Below are 12,301 nucleotides of genomic sequence, written 5' to 3'. Positions count from 1 at the left end.
GGCCCTCTTGGTAGCTTGGAATCAGCCACAATGGGAACATTCATTCCATGGCGATCTGCAATGTTACAAGTCAGGGCTTGGATTTACCCTGGGAGTTGTCTATTAAAGATTGACCAGCTCATCACTGACCCCAGGACTCTCCTTCTCAAATTTGATATGAGTGGTCTGGGCCTCAGGACTCTTAAAAGCAGCTCAGTTAATTCAGCCAAAATTGAGAACACTGGTCTAGACCATTGGCCTTTGCCATCCTGGCCTGGGACCACAGGAAGCGGTCGGCCAGCCTGAAGGTCGGCAGAAGGCTGCAGTGGACAGAATTGGAGCAGGTATGGTTAGCAGTGATCTCCCCAAACATCCCCATGGAAGTCAGGGCTGCCAAGGGATTTGGGAACATGGGCTTTGAACGTGGACTTTGAAAAAATTCAAACATCAGTTCACGATCCTGGCTAGAAAGCCACTTTTCTAAACATCAATCTCCTCGTCTAGAAAATCAGGATCATAGAAGTCACTGCCTAGTGTTGTTGTGGAAACAAAAGATGATCCACGTGAGGGACTTACTCACTTTCCAGTGATGCACTCTCCCCTTGACTGCTTTGGGGTTTTTGGTCTCTTTTCTTGCGTGCACAGTTTCTTCGGAGTTACTCTTTGGGTGCAATAGTTAGCATTTTTTTCTTTTTAAGGATTTCCTTTGGGAGGGAGCAATGCCCACTGTCCGTGCTGAGTAAAGGTTCCCATTTACTCCCCCAGGCGTTCTTACTGGCCTCCCCTGCAGGTGACGGCCAGTATCCTGAGTTGAGGGCGTTAGCAGTGGATCACAACATTGGCCGCACAACAAAATCATCTGGCAAACTTAAAACACCAGGGCCACAGCTCTGCACCCCAGGGAAGCAGATTCAGCTAATCAGAGGCTGACTTGGTTTCTGGTTTTGTTTAAACGCCTCCTCAGGTTATGCAGATCTGTAGCTACTGATTCAGATGGCAGTTCTCAAACTTGGGTCTCGGTAGCAGAGCATCCTGGGAACTCGTTCCAAATGCAAATGAGCAGGCGCCACACCAGACCCACTGACTCAGGAGCCCTGGGGGTGGGCCCCGCTCTCTGCACTTCCACGAGCCCTCCAGGCTATCCTGGAGTGGACGGTGGAACCACTGTGAGAACTTTCCTCAGAGCGTCCTTACCATGCCCTGCCAGCCTCGGAGCTGGACGCCTGGACTGTGGTCCACACACACGTCTGCAAGGACGTGGCATCGGGAGAGCGCTGCCACTGTTTGCAGGGGAGGTAGGTGGCTGGGGGAGCGATGGGTCACGTTAGAGGACAGTTTTCTGTCTCCAAGTCTGGCTCAGGTAAGGAGAATCTGCGTGCGGCTCTTGCTTATCATGCTTGCTAAAGATCGCCTCCTCTCAAACGAGGCTCCTCAGAGAGTGGCCAGTGACCAAGCTCCTTCGTTGCTGTTGAATCTCCAGGGAGGTAGCAGGTCGGGTGGCCAAGTGGGTAGCAGGCTTGGCTCACAAGGTGCAGCAGAAGTGACGGTCCCTGGCTGCCTTATTCACGCTCCGTCTGCTGGGCGCCCTGAGACGCGCATGCAGCTGGAGAAGCTCAGCTCAGCTGACAGCGGCGCCGAGGGAGGCGAGGGGCGGGCTGCCTCGGACTCTCAGGAAGATGAGCAGCGGCTGGGGAGACCAAGCTGGCCTGGATGCTGCCGGTTCCTGCAGCACGACCTCTAAGGAAAAGTCAGCCTGGGGTGCAGGCATTAACAAAGTTCCCGAGACTTCCTGAAGGCTGGCTGCCCGGTCCTGCCGGGCCTAGTCCGCTCGGGGCAGGTAGAGAGGAGCCCTTTCGTGGGTCAGTGTGCTATTTTCCTAGAAGAGGGGAAGCTGAGAGAAAGTTCTGGTTCTCTAGGAACACTGATTGGCCCCTGAAAGTTATCTTTCTCCCATTTTGGACCCTCTCTCACTGCTAGCCTCCCTGACCGCCTAAAAGATGGCACGTATCTGATTGCACAGGTAATGGAGAGAAGTGGTTAATGTGGGCTGGTGTAGTGGTGGCTGGTTTCTCAGCTGAGCAGCGGCTCAGCGGGGGCTTTGAATGCCATAGTTCAGCGGAGGAAGGGAGGGGGCAGGGCATTCTAGTGGGGGACACAATTTTTGGAATTAAAGGAGACAAAAATCAGCATGGCATTGTCTGAAACATAGGGGAGTTTGTCCTGCTAGAAAGAAGGGTTTTGTTGGGAAATGTGTTTGGGAAATGGAAGGTAGCGAGCGTGGCTGGAAAGGACTGGAGCCTTGAGTAACAGGCTCAATTTTTTCTCCATCTCCCCTGCAGCAAGCAGTGGGTGATGATTGTTGAACTGATGAGTGAGCAGCTCCGTTCAGCCCTACTATTTGCCAGAATTGTCGAAAGGATGACATGATATTTTGGGAACACTAATCTGGTGGGGATCTTCAGGGTGGGGGAGACAGTGGGGTACATGCAAAAGAGAGCAGAGCTGGGAAAATAATCTGGAGTTTTTGAAAACAGTCTCTTCAAGAGTATATGTTTTTAGACTCCAGTGATGGTCTGAGATCAGGATGGATACAAGGGACGTTTTCATGGCACAATTGTTGAAGAGAGAAGAGTTGAAATGGACCCCAAAGATTAAGTTCAGGTCACCGAGGGGCTAAGGACGCCTCATGAGGAGTGTCAGGGGTTCTCTGTGCCTGTGTGGCACAGGGTCTGACCGCCGGGGGGTAAGAGTAGTGAAAGGGAGCATCGACCTTAAAAATACCCATCTCTCTAACGGATTTGGCAACTTTGGGGGCTATGTCCTATCTTTTCACGTTAGCTGCCTTCATGAAAATGTTAATAAAAATCTTCCCTGAGGCACCTGGCTGGCTCAGGTGGTTGAGCTTCTGACCGACTCTTGCTTTCGGCTTAAGTCATGGTCTCAGGGGCATGACATCGAGCCCCGCGTTGGGCTTCGTGCTCACCAGAGTCTGCTTGGGATTCTCTCTCTGCCTCTCACTCTCCCCTCGCCCCAAATAAATAAATCTTAAAAAAAAAAATCTTTCCCAAGATCAGAAGCCATCTTCTAATTTTGAAAACTTATAGAGGGCTAACCTTCTTATCGAGTCAATTTTTTTTTTTTATGTTTTGAAGTAGAGTTGACAAAATGTTACATTAGTGTCAGGGGCGCGACATGGTGTTTGGACAAGTCTATGCGTATGCTGTGCTCACAAGTGTCATTACCATCTGTCACCATAGGACGCTATTATAATGTCATTGACTATTTCCCTATGCTGTACCTTTCATGCCTGTGACTCATTCATGGTTTGTTTTCTAAGCTTGTGCACAGGGACAGTATAAATCTAGGTGGTTTTGGTCTTGTCTTTCATTCTGGTGGCTCTCCCATGGTGTTCAAGAGAAGAGTGGATTCCATTGTCTCCACTCTGTCATTCTTGAAATCCTCTTATTTTTATACTGATTCATTTTAATAATTTACTTTGTGTAAGTTTTAGCGAATATTTGAGAATGCACGGAGGCTTTTCAACCATTTCCCTAAGCTGCTCTGACCGAGGCAGGGCCTTGGTGTGGAGTCTTTTAAACTCAGGAATTGATGGTCATTGCCCAAATGGGACCTACCTGGTGGTGGTGGCACCTAGCAGGTGTCTTTCTGTGGAGGGCTCTTCTATCCCCCCCACATCAGCAAATATTAGACCCTGGGGAGTCCTAATACGAGTTCATGTCATTTAGCTGTCATCGGGGTAATGTGTCCCTTGCAGGTGCACTCTACACCGTAATGGACGATCCACTCTATTTCTAGTAAGCCTGGTAACCACCTCTGTATGGAAGGACATCGGATAGATTCACTTTTGAGAAGATCCTTTAACGCTTCGTCATGGGGTTAGCGCACGTGTATTAGACTCTGTGCATGTGTTTCAGAACCTGGTCTGTGAAAACTTCGGGGAGCTGCATCTAGTGTGACCTAGATAAGAAGGGGAAGGGGTTTAAGTACCACATAAGCAGAGCTCGAGAGCAAACACACAACACTCAGCATGTGTCTCCTTTGCTAAGGTGTGCAGCGGCCTGGGGCAGGCAGCAGAGTGGGGGGGTCTCCTCCTTGAGGAGGGGGTGCCGACCTGGCAGCAGCTTCCTTCGGGCCATAGCAGCCGTCCGATGACTCTCGTACTCCACGAAGGCGAAGCCCCGGTTTCTGCTTTTATCTGCAGCGCTCGGGTAGACGATGACGTCGACAACGCCTTCGGTGACCTTTTTCATCTCTGCTAGGATTTCTTCTCTCTTCTTGGTCTTCGGGATTCCCCCCACAAACAATCGGCAGTTGTCCACACTGGCACACACCCCTAAGAGCCGCCCATTTCTGGAAAAAAAAAAAGGCATTCTTTCTGCTTGGCAAGAATCCTTGTGTGATTGAGGCTTAAGATGGAAGTTGTAAAATGTTTGACCCTGGACCTGATATGGCCTGAGGATGTGGGATGTTTGGTCTTCCTGTTGTTTCCTCACTACCCAGGATAATCCCTGCTCCCGAGGCCTGTGCACCTTGCCCCCCGTTACTCACGTAGGCTGCCTGGCCCCAGACGGCCATGAGCTCGAGAGCCCGCTGCTCCCTTTCCTAACCAGCCAAAAAGGGAAGTGATTCTGACATGACTGCTCTTAGAAATTGTCCCTTATATGGAACAAGTTTTCACATATTCTCTTCCTTGCCCTACATGAGGAAGATGGGCTGAGCAGGTGCTGTTTCCATTTTACAGATGAAGAAATTGAGACCCTGAGAAATTGAATGACTTGCTTAAGATTTTATGGATTTTAAGGGATGAAATTGGCCTCCAGACTCTCAGTCCGTTCCTGATGCTGCTGCACACGGTTGCTGATGGGCAAGTTCATGTCCGCCTTCACTGGGAGAGTGCAGATTAAGCTTTTTTGGGGGACACTTGGGGAAATGTATCATAAATCTTTTGTACAATTTTGGGGCAAATAGTGCCTCTTCTGGGAAATTGTCTTTAGGAAAGAGATGAACCAACATTTTTGTATCAGGATATTCACTGCTATTATTTAAAATAGTCCCCGGATTGGAAATAACCAAAATATCCCACCATCCAGGACCAGTTTAATGCATCTTGGCTGAGGTGCACATTGACTGTGGGGCTGGAACTTTCCTCCTTGTGCACCATAGTATCTTTGTCACCCCGGGTTCTTGTGCAATTAAATGCTAATAGCCACCCGTTAGGTCATCTAAAAATGCCTCCTCGTGTTTCTAAGTGTCCCCTGGGGTGGACGTTACTGCTCCTGGCTGAGAATCACTGATAATCAAACGTGGGGGATTTATACTGTACAATGCTCGATAGTCATTTCAACATGGTAATGCAGAAAAATATTTATTGGTTAAAAAACCAGCTCACCATATGCTACTGGCTTAAAAAAAAAACCAAGACTTTAAGATAAGTATGTGAGAAGACTACTTTGATGAACACTGTACCAATAATCTAGGACTAGAGACACTTTAAAAAGTAAAAATCCAACGTAGTGAGTATCTTGGGGCAGTGGGATTGTGGAGGAATGGTTTGAATTTTTATTGCCTTTTTTTTTTCTGTTTGTTGTGTGACTTTCGTAATAACACAAAGTTATTAAAGTGGGTAAAGTTCCTTTCACAGAAACGACTTGCATGTCATGGAGAGAAGTGCTCAGCTGGGCGAGTGGGAGGCTGCTCTGATTTCTTGGAACTAGTGGCTTTCATGGGGTGGCAGGTATGCTCACCAGGATTGGCTCCTGTCCTAATCGTCCTCTAGGCTTTGCCGAGGAACTGAGGACCACCGATCAGATCTGTGACAGGCCTGTTACAGTCTGGTGAACGTCACCTGAGGAATGTGCTTTTCCTTGTGGGTAGGAAAGGGTGGATAGAGTCATCTTTCAGGGTTTTTGTCTTTGTTTTTTTGTTCGTTTGTTTTTGTTTTTACTTAAGAAGCCCTTCTATTCCAAAATATTATTTCTTTAGAAATTCTATTATTTTTGATGGAGGGCCCATCAGGTATCAGTGACCAGCAGGTGGAGCCTGGAGTCTCCGTGTCCTATTTTTAAATCCATGTGGTTTGTCAGGCACTTTCCCAGAACTGCTTGGAGACAAAAAGCCATCTCTCACACGCTGAGGGCAAGGCTTTAATGTCTCCAGAAGCCAGGCCTTTCGACAAATCTTAGTGAATATTTGATGAGGAGGAGGACGATAGGACAATTACGGGTCTTTTCCGGATAAGAACCTTATCTATCCCCTAAGAAATAGTGGCTAAAAGCAAATCGAAGATAATCCTCTCCTCCACAGGCAAGGTTCTCTGTCTGGCAGGACTGGTCTCGGGCGGAGTGGACGTAGGTGACGTTGGCTCTGGGGTGTCTATTCTGCTACTATTTCATGTTCTATTTATCATACACCTTGATTTTTAAAGTACCTCTGTGCCTCCCCCTTGTTTCTGGCATCCGACCTGAACTTTGGAATGTGGCCACCAGCTTGCTCTTTCCAAATGCTTTGTAATATTTCTCCTCCTCCTCTTCCCACTTCTCCCTGCCCTCCTCCCCCTCCTGCACCGTGATCATCAGCAAACACTCACAGACCATGTGAGCTTTGCCTGCATTATCTATTTAGTTTTCATAATACCCCCATGAGGTAAGTATATCTGTCTCTTTTTTATAGATGAAGACACTGAAATTCAGAGAGTACTGTTACATATCAGTGACTGGAATGGATTCATTGTGCTCATTTTTCACACCCTATCTGTTCTCAGAAAGCGTTGACAGGCCCCAGTGTGTACAAAGTGTTGAGTACATACAGCAAACCGTGCTGATTCCCTGCGTGGCCAAGTCTCCATCCATCTCACTCGAAAAGCCATTTTGAGAATAACCCTCACTCTTAAGATGTCTAGGCTCCATGAAGGACCAAGGAATGGGAACTCTCCCGATCCCTGAAAACTTGTACCTATCCATTAAAAAGCTATATTAAAATGGAGCTTTCTGGAGCCCTTTCCAAAAACAGTTTGGTGTATGTCATCTCCTACAACAGACGCTGAGAAGGTGTGAGTAATTGGGTGCTGACGGTAAAACCATTGCTGGAAGAGGTCCCAGGATTTGTCCAAAGAAAGCTGTGTCCTGATCGCCTGGTTCCCATGCCAGACAACCCTCCACATACCAGACAGAGCTCTTTTGGATTTATGGAGGCATGTGTGGGAGGGGAACTTCCTTTATACTTTCCTCCAAAACTCTGTTCCAAGATCCGACCTTGAGACCGAGTGGCTAAGCTACTATGGTTGCTGAAGAGTCCATCTTTTTGCGACTAAGGGATTTAAGAAAAATGACCCAGTAATTGATTGACTTACAGAATTCTCAGGATAATGAAGGACTTACTTGGGGCCTGTAGGAAGTGAGAGACAATAAAGGGTAGGAGATCTCTCTGTATTCACATTGAGATGACATTAATTTTAAGATGCAGAAAGGACGTATATGACAATTACATCTTAGAATTGCTGAATGTGCTAATATGTAAGAGTTCTGTCATTGATTGACCTATTACCATGTTCCAAACACTGGGATAAACATTTAAAAATCAATACTATCCCCACCACGACACCTCTGACATGAGGGCGAGTAGCCCCACTTTAGGGATGAACACATTGAGGCTTGGAGAGGTGAAGCCACTTAATGACACCCAGGTGAAGCCTGTCTGACCCCAAAGCTGTTGCTTTTCAACTGCTGCACTGATCTTTCTTCCAGGTGGCCCACGGCTTCCTTCAAGAGATGATTTAGGATGGTTCTGGGGATGTCTAATGTGAATCTCAATGTAAATTCCCCCAAACTAAGCTCTTCACATTTCCGGCTATTCTCCTGGTCTTCCCATCTCAATGACACTATCTCTTCCACAGATACTGAGACCAACATCCTAGCCTTTCTCCCTGAATTCTAATACATTGCTCACACTCTGGATCCAGTATTTAGCCAGTCCTGTCTGTTCATCCTGAAGAACATACCCCGGGTCTGACCTCTCTGGCCACCTGCACCACCGGCCCCTGTGCACCTGCCGTCATCCCTTATCTAGACCTAGACTCCTCTCCGCTGTAGCTTCCCCTCTGGCTTCCCTCTTGCAATGTTACAGTCCATTCTTCACCCAATAGCCAGAATTACATTTCTAAAAGCATGAATCTAATGAAATGTTTCCTCCTTTTTATTAGAATAAAAGGCAAATTTTGAATCGTGGAGTAAAGGCTCTCGGAGTACATTGCCTTCAGCTCTCCTCTCTGTTTCTACCTTGTTGGCTTTGTTGTCTAACACCTCGAGCTTGTTCTCTTTTGGGGAACTTTGCACGTGCTGTTCTTATTCTCTGGAATAATCTTCCTCCATATCTGGCTGTCACGGCTGACTCTTTTCTTTCAGGTGTCAGGTAAAAGTGTACTTTCCTGGAGAGTATTCTCTTCAATACACCAAGTTAGAGTAGCCAGTTCCTCAGAGATGGTTTTGTTTTCTCATACCTTAATTTTTTTGAGTATAGTTGACACACAATGTGACATTAGTTTCACAGTGATTTGACTTCTCTGTACATTATGCTCTGCTCACCATCATACGACACTATTCCCAACGCTGTGCCTTTCATCTCTGTGACTGATTCATCCCATAATGGAATCCTGTTCCTCCCACTCCCCTTCACCCATTTTGCTCATCCTCCCTTGCCCCCCCTTTGGCAACCATCAGGTTGTTCCCTGTAGTTATAGGTCTGGTTCTGCTTTTTGTTTGTTTTATTTGCTTTTTTAGAGTCCTCATATGATTTTCTCTCTTAAAAAAATCTATATCCATTTGCTTACTATGAGGTTAGGAAAAGGCATCTTGATATTTCCAATATATTGAACAGTGCCCACGAATATATTCGTGAAACAGATGAGTTAATGATTTTTGTTTCTTTGAGCATTTTACAAAACTTAGTTTGACATTTTATATAGTGTTGACATTAAATAAATATTTCATCAAATTGATTTTCACCAAGGAAATGAAAGCTTTTTAATTTCTTATTTGCCTGTCTTTTGCATATACTCTATTAGATATGTTTGATGGTAGAATGGATACAGGTGCAGTGTCTGCTTCACTTTTAATCACAAGAGGCGGATCTTACCTAATTTCGTAGTTGTTAAGTTGCTTGATTGCATTCTTGGCTTCCTGTCTATGTGAGAAGGTTACAAATGCATACCCTCTATTGTTGCCATTAAAATCCATCATCATTCTCATTTCATAAATTTTACCAATCTATAAATAAGAGAGAGAGAATCCACATTTGTACATCTGTACTTCCAGATGAAAACACACACACACTGTTTTCTGAAGTCTTATCTCGCCGTATTTGGCATTTGCATCCCGTGTGGAATGGTTTGCATATCTTCAGGCTGGGTTCAGATCTGTTATCTGACTCACGGGCAAAGTCAAGTTAAATAAAGAAAACGTGTACAAGTGCATTTCAGCTTGACTTAACAGAATATGTTTTCAACAGAGCAAATGGCCTTTCATCACACAAATATCTGTGGATTTATCCATTGTCCTCGGGACCTGAAAACACATTTGTCATCAGAAGCACAATTTCTTGATAGATTTGTCTTTGTCCTCTGCCTTGCCCTCTCAAGGTTCCATAGTTTCATCTTTACTTGGTCATACTCTACCACTGAAGGGGACGCTCACTTGGAACCTTGCTAACTGATTTCTTATCTTTCTCCCACCATGACCTCAAGATGCCCAGGGAAGATGTGATTCAGAGGATCATCTGGGGATTCCTGTTGTTGTTTTGATCTGGAGGCTGAAGGTAGATGTTAGTTTTACACAATCAGCCCAACGTCAGGAGCTCCACAGTAGGAGGCACTCTATTCTTCTGAGTATAACTATTTTGCTTTGCCTATATACTGTTTCTTCCTGCTACCCCACATGTTCTCCAGCAACCCAGACTCAGTAACTTATTCTTGCTGGCTGCTATATGATCAGTGGCCCTAATAGATAGGACAGGCATGTGCAGGAAGAAGAGGTGTCATTAAATGTGTGTTTCTTAGTGGTTGGTTACCCCGTGTGTCAGCCTTCTCCACCCTACCCCACCCCACCCCACCCCACCGCACCCCACGGTATTCAGTGGTGGACACCTATCTATTCAGGGCTCATTAGGAAAGAGTTCAAGCATGTTTCATCAGTTTCAGGTGCTTCTTGGGGCTATTTTCAAGTTCAGTACATAAAATTCTTCCAGAATTAAATCCTCATAATTTGTGCACATGCCAAATGAGATTGTTTGTATAAAATTAGGAGCAGTTCTGAATCGGAGGCTGAGTTAAACACATGCACACAACTGACTTTGGCATTTAGGGAAAGAAATAGCTAGACTCTAATTTTTCTAAATTTCCCGGGAATGTGGTTGTTGAAGCACTGCTTGGTAAAATATTGAAAATAAATTTTAATTTTCTGTTCTCCCTTTAGCTTTGGGTTTAGTTACAATATATGACTTGGAATTAAAACTGAGGAAATGTGTTCCTTAATTATATAATGACTCTGAGAAACCCCATTCTTAATCTTGTTGATGCATGAGGGCAGCCAAATCAAACCTATAGAGGGAAATTTCATTCTGAAGCAATATGTATAGGTACACATTTGAGCCATGACAGACACACACACACTCTTTGAATGTGAAATGGTACACTTTAGAAAACCATATTAAAATGTTAAGTTGGAGCAATATCTTATTTTGGAGAGGTCGTGGTAGTATTATTATAGATTGATAGTCATCTTGCTGCAAACTTGGTGCACTTGTGAGGATCAAGGATCAGAACTTGAAAGTGAGCAGCAGTGGTAGGTCAAGCTGTCAGTAGCAGGAGGAGTTACTCAAGGCAGTGACAATAAGGGGACAGCCACTAACAGGAAGGTTTTGACTTTGTCCATGTTGAGGAATGGCAATTGGAAGAGAAGGCATTATGGACCAAGAAAAATGAGCGCTAAGCAAAGTGTGTCATATTTTTCCCTTGAAAGATAAGAAAAGATTAAATTTGGACTCACTTTTTCACATAATGGTATAAGTTCATCCTCAAAAAGGTCTCGGGGAAGTTTTCCAATAAAAATTTCACAGCCTCTTTCTGGGGGTGCAGCATCCCAGCCCGGTGGAGGGCCGCCATATTTTCTTTGTCCATTTTCCTGCAAATCCCGGTGGATTGTATGAGGCAGAGAAGAAAACGATAAAACTTTTAGTTTGTGTTCCTCAATTATTTTCAAAATCATGATAAGGAACCTATTTACCATTGATGAGTAGTAGTGAACTGGGCAGAACATAAAGTCGAGGTCTCCTTTATGTGGATTTGAATACCGTGCTCTGTGCTTCAACAACTTGCTTGCGATAAGTGTCGTGAAAACATGTAAAGTGCTGGACAAATTAATTATGATTATTGTCGTTCAACCTCACCAATGCCTGATCATCATGGGATCTGACTAGATTTTGAATCCAGGGCTCTGCTGTAATATGGAGTCTCTGTGGTATGGCAGTGAGGGTTCCGGAGTGGGGCTGTCTGGCTCCATGACTCACTAGCTATGGGACTTTGGGCAAATGACTTCTTAGAACCTCAGTGTTATCATATACAAAGTGGGGATAACATTGGCTTTTTGATTAAAGGAGATAATACATCAAATATACATGGCACTGTTCTAGGCATGTGATATATAGTCAGCAGTTACTAATTCTCTTCTTGCCTCCTTGGATTTGGGCTGTCTCATGTGCCAAGCAAAGCCATGTGAGCCCCTAAATAGAAACATTATAAAGATTAACATTCGAAGAACCGGACTGGCTAATATTGGGGGTAGCTAGTGAGGGACTTCAATCTGTTTTCAAAGCCGACAATATGGTGAGAGGGGTTTACTGATGTTAGATCTCTTTGTGGGGACCAGTACTGTTCTCAGTCCAAATAGAATACCAACCTTTGGTAAAACCAACCAACCCTTGGTAAAACCAACCAACCTTTGGTAAAAACCCTTGGCGTTTTATGGGGAGGAGTAGTTCTGGTTCTTCTCTTTATTAGATATTAAAGACAGCAGTGCTATCTTTATTTTTTCTAGAGGTTAAAGACCTGAAAGCAACTTCAGGGGCCCCAAGTAGAGTATTGTCTGATCCATTGCTGCTGATTTGAAATAGCATATTTTCTGGGGAAGGGTACACTTACTTCCCGCTTAAGTTCAGACAGAGCCCTTGATCATTAGACTTTACTCTGATTTTTGGAGAAAAGTGACTATAAGGGACCAAATACCAGCATTCATTGCTAACTTCTGTAAGTAAT

At 45.1% G+C, this 12,301-nt stretch overlaps 1 protein-coding gene across 4 annotated transcripts in view; it reads right to left on the bottom strand.

The window, feature by feature from the left end:
• A1CF (APOBEC1 complementation factor) overlaps nucleotides 1-12,301 on the bottom strand; it is a 48,783-nt gene that overhangs the window by 21,680 nt on the left and 14,802 nt on the right. For 2 of the 4 annotated variants that reach the window (XM_040624172.1, XM_008689581.2), the window contains exons 2-4: nucleotides 11,037-11,171; nucleotides 9,130-9,260; nucleotides 4,112-4,350 (exon numbers count right to left, since the gene is read on the bottom strand). In XM_040624172.1, coding sequence (XP_040480106.1) covers nucleotides 4,112-4,350; nucleotides 9,130-9,260; nucleotides 11,037-11,171 — 505 coding nt within the window. Of the gene's footprint in view, nucleotides 1-4,111; nucleotides 4,351-9,129; nucleotides 9,261-11,036; nucleotides 11,332-12,301 lie in introns of those variants that run through there. The other 2 variants (XM_040624170.1, XM_040624171.1) reach the window with 1 other exon arrangement.

The sequence above is a fragment of the Ursus maritimus genome, unplaced genomic scaffold (assembly GCF_017311325.1).
Source record: "Ursus maritimus isolate PB19 unplaced genomic scaffold, ASM1731132v1 scaffold_7, whole genome shotgun sequence".
In the NCBI taxonomy this organism is placed as follows: domain Eukaryota; kingdom Metazoa; phylum Chordata; class Mammalia; order Carnivora; family Ursidae; genus Ursus; species Ursus maritimus.
Note: the sequence above shows the minus strand (reverse complement) of the source record. Positions and strands in the feature narration are given on the sequence as shown.